This window comes from Saccopteryx leptura, chromosome 4, assembly GCF_036850995.1.
Source record: "Saccopteryx leptura isolate mSacLep1 chromosome 4, mSacLep1_pri_phased_curated, whole genome shotgun sequence".
Lineage (NCBI taxonomy): Eukaryota > Metazoa > Chordata > Mammalia > Chiroptera > Emballonuridae > Saccopteryx > Saccopteryx leptura.
In genome coordinates, this window is record NC_089506.1 from 98,313,047 (window position 1) to 98,327,054 (window position 14,008).

At 47.4% G+C, this 14,008-nt stretch overlaps 1 protein-coding gene and 2 non-coding genes across 4 annotated transcripts in view; 2 read left to right on the plus strand and 1 right to left on the minus strand.

Moving 5' to 3' along the window:
* Positions 1 to 691: 691 nt before the first annotated feature.
* Positions 692 to 798, minus strand: LOC136404595 (U6 spliceosomal RNA). The gene has a single exon (XR_010751317.1). It is a non-coding gene; the product is annotated as a U6 spliceosomal RNA (small nuclear RNA).
* Positions 799 to 2,428: 1,630 nt separating this feature from the next.
* Positions 2,429 to 14,008, plus strand: part of CNMD (chondromodulin) — a 30,691-nt gene continuing 19,111 nt past the window's right edge. For both annotated transcript variants that reach the window (XM_066383707.1, XM_066383708.1), the window contains exons 1-3: positions 2,429 to 2,589; positions 3,082 to 3,222; positions 9,800 to 9,940. In XM_066383707.1, the coding sequence (XP_066239804.1) occupies positions 2,518 to 2,589; positions 3,082 to 3,222; positions 9,800 to 9,940 (354 nt within the window). In that variant the 5' untranslated portion in view covers positions 2,429 to 2,517. The remainder of the gene's footprint in view (positions 2,590 to 3,081; positions 3,223 to 9,799; positions 9,941 to 14,008) is intronic.
* On the plus strand, positions 4,308 to 4,383 carry TRNAA-GGC (transfer RNA alanine (anticodon GGC)). The gene has a single exon. It is a non-coding gene; the product is annotated as a tRNA-Ala (tRNA).

Genomic DNA, 14,008 nt, shown 5'->3' on the forward strand with positions numbered 1-14,008 from the left:
TCTCATGTTAATTTGATTATTAGTCCAACCAGAAGAACTTAGAAATATAGGAGGAAAATTAGTTTTTCCTCCTCCACAGCCTAAATCCTCAGCATCCCCAACCTGGTGCCTGCCAGGTCCCACAGATTCTTCTGTGGAAGTCCTCCCCCAACTCAGCCCCACTGTCATTGCGCTTGTCACGGATCCGCCCTCTTCTCAGCATCCCCTCATATTCCAACTCCTCCTCCTCAGGCAGTCCTGCCAGTCCGATTCCCCCCTGCTCAGGAAAGCTCAGTCTCTCCCAGCAACACGCTCTCCCCGGCCCACCTGCCCTCTCCCCTCATTCCTCAGCAGAGGACTCTGTAGAACAGAGGTCGGGAAGCTTTTTGGCTGAGAGAGCCATGAACGCCACATATTTTAAAATATAATTCCTTGAGAGCCATACAACGACCCATGTATGTTATGCATTATCCAATAAAAATTTGGTGCTGTTCTCGAGGACATGTGTGATTGGCTCCAGCCACCTGCAACCATGAACATGAGCAGTAGGAAATGAATGAATTGTAATACATAAGAATGTTTTATATATATATATATATATATATATATATATATATATATATATATATATTTTTTTTATGGTAAAGAGTTGCAATTTTGCAGTTCAATGCAACAGGGTGTTCCGCCTCAGTTTCCCCTTTGGGCAAATGCACAAAATATGGAACGCTTCACGAATTTGCATGTCATCCTTGTGCAGGGGCCATGCTAATCTTCTCTGTATCGTTCCAATTTTAGTATATGTGCTACCGAAGCGAGCACGAGAGTGTTTTATATTTTTAATGTTATTTTTTTAATTAAAGATTTGTCTGTGAGCCAGATGCAGCCATCAAAAGAGCCACATCTGGGCCCTGGCCGGTTGGCTCAGCGGTAGAGCGTCGGTTCGATTCCCGGCCAGGGCACACAGGAGAAGCGCCCATTTGCTTCTCCACCCCTCCGCCGCACTTTCCTCTCTGTCTCTCTCTTCCCCTCCCGCAGCCAAGGCTCCATTGGAGCAAAGATGGCCCGGGCGCTGGGGATGGCTCTGTGGCCTCTGCCTCAGGCGCTAGAGTGGCTCTGGTCACAACATGGCGACGCCCAGGATGGGCAGAGCATCGCCCCCTGGTGGGCAGAGCGTCGCCCCTGGTGGGCGTGCTGGGTGGATCCCGGTCGGGCGCATGCGGGAGTCTGTCTGACTGTCTCTCCCTGTTTCCAGCTTTAGAAAAATGAAAATAAAATAAAATAAAATAAAATAAAAGAGCCACATCTGGCCTGACCGGGCGGTGGCGCAGTGCATAGAGCGTTGGACTGGGATGTGGAGGACCGAGGTTCAAAACCCCAAGGTTACTGGCTTAAGCATGGGCTCATCTGGTGTGAGTAAGGCTCACCTGCTTGAGCCCAAGGTCACTGGCTTGAGCGGGGGGTCACCCAGTCTGCTGTAGCCCCCCCCCCCAGCAGAGCACATATGAGAGAGCAATCAATGAACTAAGGTGTCACAACAAAGAATTGATGCTTCTCATCTCTCTCCCTTCCTGTCTGTCCCTCTCTGACTCTCTCTGTTTCTGTCACACACACACACACACATAAAAGAAAAAAAATAAAGAGCCACATCTTGCTCGCAAGACATAGGTTCCTGACCCCTGCTGTAGAAAGTTGCTCCCAGCCAGTGTGAATTAATGAAGCTTGGAGCCAAAGGAGGTACCATGGCATCCTAGTACTGGCTGATGGCATTGCCAAAAGTGAAGAAACTCCTGTTCTGCTTTATATACAGGTTCTAGTTATTCCTTTGGACATATCAGTGTTGGGGGGTGGGGGTGCTGCCATTGTTTGTTTCATTTAGTCAACCAATCAGAACGCACTTTTATTCTGGTTTCCCCAACTCCTTCCTTAGCTGTCATTTTTGCTGCAGCTGTACCCTCCGCCTAAACCTCCTAGAGAAACTGGGGACTAGGAGCTATCTCTAAGATGCAGCAATTTCAGGCTGGTGTAACCCTGGCACACGCTGGCCAGTGCCCTGTCCACTTGCCTGACCCTGCTACTCCTCTCTGTTCTGTCCCACCAACTCCCCAACACACATACGGAGACACTGCAGGGCATGGGCCTCCAGCCAGGTGTTACAACAGAGCCCTCTGACATATTGAGACCCTTAGATGGTGAAAGAGTCCAGGCAGTTTTGCATTTCTTGGGGTCACAGAACTCATCCTGGTTTATCCACCCACCTCACCCCCACGTCCACCCATGACACATTCAGGTTTACCAGGATGGGGTATTGGGGGTGGGTGTTAATGTAGGACAAGCTCACACTGCTGCTCCGGGCTGGAGAGGAAAGGGAGGAGAGAGGTGAGGCTCTGGAAGGGGTGGGGACCGCTCGCTGGGCTGGCCCTTGAACAGGGCACCGTGTGTGTGCCTGTGAGGAGCTGAAAAGCCTGCACGTCGGAGCAGCACGACAGAACCCAGGGCGTGCGCGGAGCCTCCCTGAGTCTTGCTCCTCTGGCTGCAGCCATGACAGAGAACTCTGACAAAGTTCCCATCGCCCTGGTAGGGCCTGACGACGTCGAGTTTTGCAGGCCCCCGGTGAGTACCTCCCGGGATCCCCAGTCCAGCTGCCGGGTTAGTCCACACGCAGGGCCCGGGCTTCGCGTAAGGGTCCAGAGTCACCGTCCAGCGTCAGCGATTTGTGCCACCGAATGTGGGAGGTTGGAGCAAATTGGGGCTTCAAATGTGGAGGGTCAGGTGACGTCCCACGCGTGTGCGTGTTCATGGACCATCAATTCACAGGCGGGTGTGAAGGGGAAGGGTGGAAAGGGAGTCAGGTGGGGGCGTCCTGTGGCCAGCGGGATGTGCAGACCAGCGGGGCGATGGCTTTGCACCACGCAAGTGTGCTATCGAACAGCCACGCCTGAGTGTCAGGGTCACGCGAGAAGGAGCATGGCTAAAGGGAGCGCCGGGAGGAACTCTGGGCAAACTGTTTCCCATCCCTACCCCTAGTCCCTGGAGGCGCGAGCGGGGATCGCGGGGTGCGGGCGACTCAGACGTGATCTGTCCCCCTCGGGTCCCCGCCCGCAGGCGTACGCCACGGTGACCGTGAAGCCCTCCAGCCCTGCACGGCTGCTCAAGGTCGGAGCTGTGGTCCTCATTTCGGGGGCGGTGCTGCTGCTCTTCGGGGCCATCGCGGCTTTCTACTTCTGGAAGGGGAGTGACAATCACGTAAGTCCAGGGAGGGCGCGCAGGGCGGGGAGGTGCGCTGGAGCCAGAGGCGCGCGGGGTAGTGAGGTCCTCCCTGTCACCCCCATGTTACCCGCTAGGTGGCGCCTTTGGACTGCGAGGGTCCGCTCTTGACTGCCAGGCTGCGGACCCTCCCCCCAGCACCTGCTTTAGGGGCCTCCCCGGGCATCTTATGCCTTCTTCCCCCCGAACTCCACTACACGGCTTTCTGCTCATAGGACACTGTGGAAAAGCAAGGCAGAGTTTTAAGGGACAATATTAAAACGTAGAGGAGCAGAGGAGGGGGAAAATGCAATGGACGGTTCTAGGAAAGCCCTTTACTTTCTTTAGTCTTTTTTTTTTTCCTTTCCCAAGTGAGAGTAGGGGAGATAGACTCCCGCATGTGCCCCCACTGGGAGCCTCCATGCGGGCCTTAGACGGTCTGATGCTCTGCCCCTCTGAGGCCATGCTCGCAACCGAGAGCTATTTTTAGAGCTTGAGGCTGAGGCTCCAGGAAGCTCCTGCCAATGCACTAGAACCAATTGAGCCAGGGCTGTGGGAGGGAGGGAGAGGGGGAGGGGGAGGAACAGGGAAAAGGAGAGAGAGAGAGAGAGAGAGAGAGAGAGAGAGAGAGAAGTGGGGGGAGAAGAAGATGTTCGCATGTGCTCTGACTGGTAATCCAACCCAGGACATCCACATGACAGTGGATGCTCTACCACTGAGCCAACAGACCAAGGTGAGGAAAGCCGTTTTCCACAGGCCTGGAGCTTCCACTGAGCAGCTGTGTGACCTTGGATAAGGCATGCCACCTCTCTGGCCTGGGTTTACTTTCAACCTCGAGGAAGAAATAGAACTAAATGAGTGCTAAGGCCTCTCTCAGCTAAGAAAGACTGTGAATTTAAGAACCTGGGACAAAGATAGTGAAGAACCCAGTGTTGGGAACAAATCATCTTCCAGGGGTTTTTGTTTGCTTATTCTTATTTATTTATTTATTTTTGCATGTGACCTACTCAGTAATGCTCTTTTCTCTCTTGCTGTAAGGGGGGAGGGGGCAAAAAGTGTAACTTCCTTAAAAGCAGCAAATCTTGGCCCTGGCCGGTTGGCTCAGTGGTAGAGCGTCGGCCTGGCGTGCCGAAGTCCTGGGTTCGATTCCCGGCCAGGGCACACAGGAGAAGCGCCCATCTGCTTCTTCACCCCTCCCCCTCTCCTTCCTCTGTCTCTCTCTTCCCCTCCCGCAGCCGAGGCTCCATTGGAGCAAAGATGGCCCAGGCGCTGGGGATGGCTCCTCGGCCTCTGCCCCAGGCGCTAGAGGGGCTCTGGTCGCAACAGAGCGACGCCCCGGAGGGGCAGAGCATCGCCCCCTGGTAGGCAGAGCGTCGCCCCCTGGTGGGCGTGCCGGGTGGATCCCGGTTGGGTGCATGCGGGAGTCTGTCTGACTGTCTCTCCCCATTTCCGGCTTCAGAAAAATACAGAAAAAAAAAAAAAATCAGCAAATCTTTTTAAAAATCCATTCAGGCCTAGTCACATGTGATTTAAGGTAAATGTTTCACTAACTGCTGTCCTGCTTTCTTTGTTTCCGACTGTTTATTTTAAAGCTCCAGGAGTATAAAAAGTGCTTCTAACTTGACTGGGCAGAATTCCAGTGTGTTCTCTAAATACTCTGAATTGTGTTCACCTTTGGAAAGGCTGGCGTTTTATCTTGGTGACCATTGCCAGGCCTGGCATAAGCTTATTTGGACTAATGGAAAAGAATTCCATCTCTAGTATACACACAAAGGGCTGTTTCTTAATCACTACCCTCAGAGGATTTGTGACTGCTGCCTCCTCCCCTCTCTCCCACCGTGATATTCAAAGCATGAACAAACTCCAGTACTTAGAGAAAATGGTGCTGAAAGCAATTCAACCATTTTACACATAACATCTTCTGTAGTCACTGCCTAATTTGTATTTTTAACTCAAATGCCTAATGTAGATAAGCATGCCATTTAGCACTGAGTCTGTTTTAGAGACTACATCAAATTTACAAGCATCGATTTGTGAGATCAGAATTGCACAGTATTTTGTGTATATTTGAAAAGGGTCTTAATGTATTTGTATTTTAACTAGGTAAGCTGGGCCAGATGCTCATATTTGAAAGCCTCCACTGAACATGGGAATGACTTCAATATCTACATCTCCATTAATAGCAAGGTTTAGATTGTCGTCCCGTGGGAAATTGTGCAATATTTGAATGTAAATGCTATCTTTTAGATGACAAAACCTCAATACAACAGGTCACTTGGGGATAAAAATAATTTTGCGCTTTTTTTAGTAAAGATTTTGGTTGTAATATAGATTAAAATGAATACCACGTGGCATTTAATTATTCACAGCAAACTCAGCTAACTGATAAGCTCTTAAAAAGAGAGATTGAAAGATCATTCTGAATAGTTGGGTTCCCTTTTTTCTTATCTTTTACTTTCCTGCATGATGGTTCGTTATCTGGTTCAAGAGAGCAGTATTAAATTCTAAGAATACAGAGGAATAATGAATCACATTTTATTGCCAACCATCAGTTCTTGCTATTTTCTGGACAGGCAGGAGAATGAAAAACACTGTGATCGGTTTTTTCTTTTTTTCTCCCCAAATATTTGATGCTGATCTATATTATTTAACTTTGAAAAGCAAATCATAAAATACTACTAAATAGAGTAAATTTGGCACCGTCTTTGACAAGCACATGCACAGGGCTGCTGTCCCTGAATACAAACCTCAGTAACCCAACTACAACATAACCAAAAAGGTAAGTCTCTGTCAAACAGAAAGAGATCCCCAACCAAAAAGATCACCTACTCTTCAGGGATCATCCATGCCTCTGCTCCATTATATTGGCTTAACAAGCTGTAATTCACCTCCTGTCCCTTTCACATGGGTAGATCCCCTGAGGACGGCTTTACCTGAACTCAGCTGGAGGCCTATGAAGCATCTGAGTGCTAATAATTGGGAACAAGTGACTAGGCTCAAATATTGAGGCCATGTTTCAGCCACATAACTGTACGTGGAACAAGGCGTTGAAACAAGGGAAATTCCCAGCAACACGAGATAACTGACAGCCCTACCCTGTGGGACAGGGGATGAGATCACTGCTGGGGGCCTTTCTTCTCAGACAGATTTTTCCAGACATTGTCCTAAACGTTGTATAATTAAGCTGAGAGAACCCAGGCTTTATGAGAAACTCATTAGCAAATAGCCTTAGCTGTAAGGCACCATACTGAGCAGGATTTTGGCAAATAATAAACTTCATTGTACTTGATAGAAATAGCCTTAGGTGCCAGCAGCTCCATCAGTTTAGAGGAAATAATGTGATTACTGCTCCATCAGCCCAGCCTCCTTCTGAGCTCGGTGCCCAGCACTTTGTAATAATTTCACACTGTTTGCCACCACTGCCCCCATCGCTTCAAGGCACAGACCTCTCACGGATGCCCCACGCAGGCTGTGCGCTGCTTATGAAAGATGGGCTGGACCTACAGTAGGAAAATGCAACACCTGTATGTGCGTGAAGAGCTTTGCTGGGAGGAAGGTGACAACAGGTGGCAGTGAAGGAGAGTCAAATTAGGACCACAACCCATTCTTCTAGTGGCACGGTCTTGTCTCCTTTAGACCAGTTAGGAAGGTGGAAACCATTAATTTCTTAAATTTTGCATTGCTTCACTAGCAAAAGCTTATGTACAATGTTTTCAAAAAGAGCTTCTTGTTGCCCGAGGGAAGGATGCTGTGCCAGCAGGAGCTCACACACGCATTGTCTGCAACGCTCCTTTTTTTGTTTGTTTTTAATTTACAGAGACAGCGAGAGTGAGTCAGAGACAGCATTAGTTTTTCGTTGTGACACCTTAGTTTTTCATTGATTGCTTTCTCATATGTGCCTTGACTGTGGGGCTACAGCAGACCGAGTAACCCTATGCTTGAGCCAGGGACCTTGGGTCCAAGCTGGTGAGCTTTGCTCAAACCAGATGAACTGGTGACCTTGGGGTCTCGAACCTAGGTCCTCCGCATCCCAGTCCGACGCTCTATCCACTGCGCCACCGCCTGGTCAGGCTGCAACGCTCCTTTTGACGGTCATAATGAACCCATGTGAGTAGTAGCTGCTTGGAGCACAGGGGCAGAACAGAGTCCGCTTTCTAAACCTTACCTAAATAAAGAAAGCACTGGCTCGGCCAGAGAAAACAAGTTCCCCAAACTGGGTTGATCGTACAGACCTCCTGAGCTGCAACTTGAAACCAGATTGGTGGGCTCTGCTCCAGCTGCCCTGAATCAGAACCCGGAGACGTGGCTCTCACGCTCAGGCTAGCATGGGAGACAGTGCCCGCAGGAGTCGGAGTCTGTCAGGAGGAGGCAGGGAGGGCGAGCCAGCCTGAGGTGTCCCGTGCGGCAGAATGCCAGAATGCCGGCGGCCTGAGACAGGGCTGGTTAGCAAAGCCAGCCCTACATCTCCACTGAGAAAGTAAAATCGTGCTCTGTGGGGCTTGTAATACTTTAGTGGTAAGCTTTTTAAAAATATGTTTTAATGGCCCTGGCCGGTTGGCTCAGCGGTAGAGCGTCGGCCTGGCGTGTGGGGGACCCGGGTTCGATTCCCGGCCAGGGCACACAGGAGAAGCGCCCATCTGCTTCTCCCCCCCCCCCGCCCCCACTCCTTCCTCTCTGTCTCTCTCTTCCCCTCCCACAGCCAAGGCTCCATTGGAGCAAAGATGGCCGGGCGGGCGCTGGGGATGGCTCCTTGGCCTCTGCCCCAGGCGCTAGAGTGGCTCTGGTCGCAGCAGAGTGATGCCCCGGAGGGGCAGAGCATCGCCCCTGGTGGGCAGAGCATCGCCCCAGGTGGGCGTGCCGGGTGGATCCCCCGGTCGGGCGCATGCGGGAGTCTGTCTGACTGTCTCTCCCGGTTTCCAGCTTCAGAAAATTACAAAAAAAAATATATTTTTTTTAAATGTCTTAATGGCAGAAGTTTTCTTAAGATTTTATTCAAAACTCCAGTACATAACACAGAAGTCGAGTTGCTCTGCTTAAATTGTAGGTGCGCAGAGGAGAAAGAAGACTCACAGTCCCACCTGCTCTGCCACCTCAGCTTCTGGGCCACCTCTGTAAAAACTGGAGTTTTAAATACATACATGAGAAACCACCTATGAGGTCCAACTTCTTCATTTTACACTCAGAGCATCTCCCAAGACCCAGGGATAAATTGTATGGCCACCTGTCTTTCTGATTCCTGAACCAGTGCCCATCCACGGTGCCAAGTCTCCCTCCCTTCTCCCCACACACATCCCGTAACAAAATGCCCTACAACCCCATATGCCTGTTCCATAGAGTCATTTAAATGAGTAACTCCCATTTAGAACTGAAACAGATGTTCATATTGACCTTGCTCTCTGCAGAGGCTGCTCTGTATCAAGCAAATCCCAGTCCTGTCTGCCATCCTCATTGTCGACCACGTCCCAGGCCAAATCTTAACCAAAAGATTTTTTTAAAACATTTCAAATTGAGGTGCCTTTGCAGACTTGTTCAGTTAATAGTCCAGTTAACCCTCTGCCTGGTCAGTTTCCATTTATCCATCAACAGGTCTCAGGGAGAGGGTAAGGGAGAGAGAAAAGAGAGAGAGAAAGAGAGAGAGAGACAAGCCTAAACTCACTGTTCCACTTTGTTGTTCAATTTAGTTGTGTAGAATTGTCCTTTACAGAAGTAAGACCTGCCTGACTAGGTGGTGGCACAGTGGATAGAGCATTGACCTGGGACGCTGAAGACTCAGATTCGAAACCTCAAGGTTTCATTGTTGCTGGCTTGAGCCCAGAGGTTACTGGCTTGAAGCACAAGGTCACTGGCTTGAGCAAAGGGTCACTGGCTCAGCTGGAGCCCCCTGGTCAAGGCATGTATGAGAAAATAATCAATGAATGAACAACTAAAGTGCACAACTACAAGTTGATGCTTCTCATCTCTCTCCCTTCCTGTCTGTCTCTCTCCCTCTCCCTCTCCCTGTCTCTCACTAAAGAAAAAAAAAGGTAAGATCTACGCCCCAAGCCTCAACCTCATGGGTTCTGGTTTGACTAGTCCAGGAGGAAACCCAGTCACGATACCTGGAGATTCTACTCAGATGCTTCTATACACAGCCAGAATTGCAAATCACTGAGCTATTTGAATTAGTATCAGAGACTATCAAAGGTTTTATTTTTATTTTTAATGTATTTTTAAACAAATCATTGATTGTATTAAATGATTGGTAATTAGGATGATGTTCTCATATATTACTCTCAAGGTTGTCTTAGTGTATTTCTGACAAATATGAAAGTTACCACATATACTGCAGGTCTGAAGAATATCCCTGCCCTGGCCAGCGGCAGGTCGCTGAGTTGGTTAGGGTGTTTTCCCAATATGCCAAGCTTTTGTGTTTGACCCTGGTCAGAGCACATACAAGAATCAACCAATGCATGAATAAGTAGAACAACAAATCAAATCTCTTTCTCTCTCTCAAATCAATTTATAATTTTTTTTAATGTGAAGGCAATCCCTCATTTGTTCTAAAAGGAAAGATGACTACTCTTATGTTCATTTCCAGATTTACAATGTCCATTATACCATGAGCATCAATGGGAAACTACAAGACGGGTCGATGGAAATAGACGCTGGAAACAACTTGGAGACCTTTAAAACAGGAAGTGGAGCTGAAGAAGCAATTGAAGTTAATGATTTCCAGAATGTAAGTATATTTCATGCATTTCCAAAGTTTAACCAGGCAAGCCTGGTAGACTTTTCTAAGTCAGGGAGAAGCAGCGTTCCTCACACACATCCAAATAAATGGTACCTGTTCTTCATGGCTAGTCACATGCCGCTAAACCACACACATCACGCAGCATATTCTCCTGGAGAAGGGACCACTCTTTGTTGTTAATATTTTCAGGATGAAAAAAGCAACATCTTGGCACTGAAAAGAACAGGTTCTTGGAACTATATAAGGTTCTTGGCAGAAAGACGTGAAAAAGCTATTTCTTTCCAAGCAGCTTTCTGTAACATGGGGAATAAAATACACAAACTATCCTAGAGTGTTATTTTTAATTTAGAGAAAGGAGGAAGATTTTCGTGACCTAATAATCTTATCAAATACAGGTAGGACCTATTTAATCTAGAAAATTAGCATGGAGAAATTCCTCTATCATATCATATGTTTTCTGACTCCTGCCTATTGCCAATAACACATTCTAGTCTCCTTTGAAAAGGGCAGACATGTTTGTTTTCAAAAATTCAGTTTACAGGCAATTTGGGACAGTCAGCTAAGCACTGATGCTTCAGTGTACATCTGCAAACCAAAGTGCTACTCACACCTGCTTTCCTGTTGGCCAACAGAAATATCTTATTCTCTCTCATGTTCTAAGACAAGGAAGAGGCATCACTGTTTGTGCTCTCCTGTTAAACCTATAGCTGGCATAGATGAAACTTGATAATAATAATAATAATTTTAAAAAGGCACTTGAAAGTAATGTCTCTTCTGATCATTTATTGGCCCACAGACATCTCATTGACCCAGGCTTCTTCTGACTGATGAGAAAAACTAGAGATGCTTTTCATTTGAATGAAAGAATTCCCCTTGTTGACACCAAAACACACTTCACAAACCCTTTCGAGTAGCAAACCAGATGCTAACACTAGAGCCCAGGTGATGCTGGGTATTGCTTGATGATGAGAAGCCCTGGCTGTGACCCGAGTGGGCCCTGCCCGGGGCATGGGCTCTGCGGCCCGTGCACCCAGCGGCACTTCAGGCACTCATTGCTTTGCAAATGGTTCTGGCCAATGCACGAGGATAATTCCTCCAGACCTATTAAAGGCTTGTACTGCAAGATGCAGGACAAGGTTAAAGCATTTTTCTTTGTACTCCTCAATATAAAATTATAAAATGTGACTCCCGCACACACACCATTCAATCCAGAACAAATTGAACACCTATGATATGCCTCAATGCCAAGACATGCAAAGGTAGTTACATAGATTAATAAAAAAAAGATTCAGCTCTATCAAGGAGTGTACATTTCAGGAATATACTTTTAAAGTATTTTAATTCCAAACCTATACATCTGTTTTATAATCTTTTGGTTCTAATAATGGTATTGATTGTGTTTTGTTCTCCTAGGCCAAAAGGGCCACAAATATTTTATAAACTGATCAATTCTCTTTGATAGCTTCCACATTTCTCTAAGTTGGAACTGGTGAGCAGAACATGTTTTTTCTTTGATGGATAGAACCTGTTATGGGTTTAAACAAGCCTGGACTTTTGAAAACACATGAATCTGCCACTATAGTACCTGCATAATTCTCCTATATTTTAAGCCAAATTCAAGAAGCATTTATTGGAGCCTACTGTGTGCAAGGGACAATGATAAGCACCGGGCATGCAAAGATGACTGACACCTGTTTCCCCCTCGAGGACCTTCAGTCCGGTCCAGGAGGTGGACATCCATGTGGGAGTGGCTCAGGTCGGCCTGGCAAACGTCCTGATGGAACTTGAACACAGTGATGTGAGGAGCACAGAGGGGGGTTGATCCTGGCCAGTGAGGTGTTGGAGCAGGTGTGGCAGAAGGGATGACAGTTGAATCAGGTCTTAAAGAATAATTAGCATTTCAACCAGCAGAAAAGGAGAGGCAGAGCTTTCCAGGGCCGGGGAAGAACGCTGAATACAATCTCCCAGGCCTGCCCTGGAGTTCTACTGGGCCCACTGTGGCTGAGGATGGGGAAGGGCTAAGGATGGGCATGCAGGTGGGACCAGATTGGAAATGGTTCTGAATTGTAAGTGGCCAGTCTCCCCTGCTTACCCAGGACCCCACCAAGGTTTCAGTAGAACTGATGGTCCAAAGAACGTCCTGAGAGGAGGGATCACATTGAACATGGGCTCCAGACTCTCCGCTGTTCAAGAAAAAGTGACTCAGGACACTTGTTAAAGAAGGTTGGGCAGGCTTTATTCAAGGAGAGCTGTTTCTTTTTTGTTTGTTTTGTTTTGGGGCAGGGGTTTGGTGACAGAGAGAGGGACAGACAGGAAGGGAGAGAGATGATGGTGCATCAATTCTTTGTTGCAGCACCTTAGGTGTTCACTGATTGCTTTCTCATATGTGCCTTGACTGGAGGGCCACAGCAGACCGAGTGACCCATTGCTCAAGCCAGCGACCATGGGCTCAAGCTGGTGAGCTTTGCTCAAACCAGATGAGCCCACACTCAAGATGGCAATCTCGGGGTTTTGAACCTGGGTCTTCCGCGTCCCAGTCCAAGGCGCAATCAGCTGCACCACCGCCTGGTCAGGCTCAAGAAGAGCTGTTGCCATGGGGTTTTGTAGTAGAGGAAAGAGATTGGGCTCAACTCTAAATACGATAAAGAAAAATGGGGATTTACAGCCAGACTGGGAGTGCTGGTGGATGGAAAATTACTAAAAGGTAGAATAGTTCTTTGCTAAACTGACCTAACAGGGTTTTTGCTAAAGGCAGGCCAGGTGTTCAGACCAAGGCTGACTCGGCAGGATTCTTGCAAAAATTGGAATAAGCAGGCCAAGACAGAGCCCAGCGTCAGGGCCTCGTCAGAAAGAGGATTCAAAGGAGCCTGACATGAGTAAGTTCTAGGAGGCTTTGTCAATACCCCAAGGAATACAAAAACTGGTTTGTTCATAGTGTATGAGTTACATCTAGAAAGTTATACCCTCGATAGCATCTGGGCTGTTGGTTTATGCCAATCCTCTCAGACTAATAACCCGTTTATATAACAAAAATCTTGTTAGAAATCAAGATAGAATAAACTGGTGGATATATATGGGCATTCACTATACAATTCTTTTAATTGTGTGTATATTTGACTTTTTAAAAAAATAATTATTGATTTTAGAGAGAGCCAGGGAGAGAGGGAGAGAAACAGACAGAAACATCGGTCCATTTCCGTACGGGCCCCAGTGAGGGATCAAACTGGCCACCTTTGCACAGTTGGATGATGCTCTAACCAACTGAGCTATCTGGCCAGGGCTGTATTTGATATTTTTATTTAAAAAAAAAACTAGAGGGGGGAAAGAAAGATAGCATAACTTACCGACCTGGTAGGTAGGTTATTGATTTCAAAAATCAATATGGCCCCCAACCATAACATAAAGGAAAAGGAAAAAGAAAGTCATATTTTTGTTCTGATGGTTGAGTCCCTGTCAGTGGCACAGCTGGAAAGGCATAGACCTAAGTATGTGCTGGCCAATTAAACACCAGGCAGTTTTTTCAAACAGTGAACAAAAGTACCGTTTTCTCTCCATTTTCACAAGAATTGCATCCCTAGGAAAGTCTTTGTACATTAAAACTATTCCAGAAATAACTTTGTGTTTATGTGTAACATGGTGTTAGGGTCTAAGCACAGGTATGTTTAATCAGGTGTTTCACCCAGAACACAAGGAAGTGAGCTCTTCAGGACCTTCCCAGGCTTGTTGGACGAGCTTCCCTGGGCCCTGACCACTAAAGACAGGAGTGCCCTCAAACTTTGTGACAACAAAAGCTCCCTCCAAGATTTCTGAATGCTCTCTTGGATGTAGGACCTCTTGCCCTCCTTGGAAACTTTTGGTTTGAGCCACAGAAACAGATGAGATTCCCCCAGAAAGAAAAACCATGAGGCTCAAATGAGATTGCCTGACTATTGATAGAATATTGTTAGGTCAATGGACTCTTCGCTAATTATCTTTGTTAGCAAATGTCTTCATTATCACCAGCTTCTAAGGCCTTATTTGTTTGCGAAAACAGAAGGTTTGCTTGACTTTCTTGTG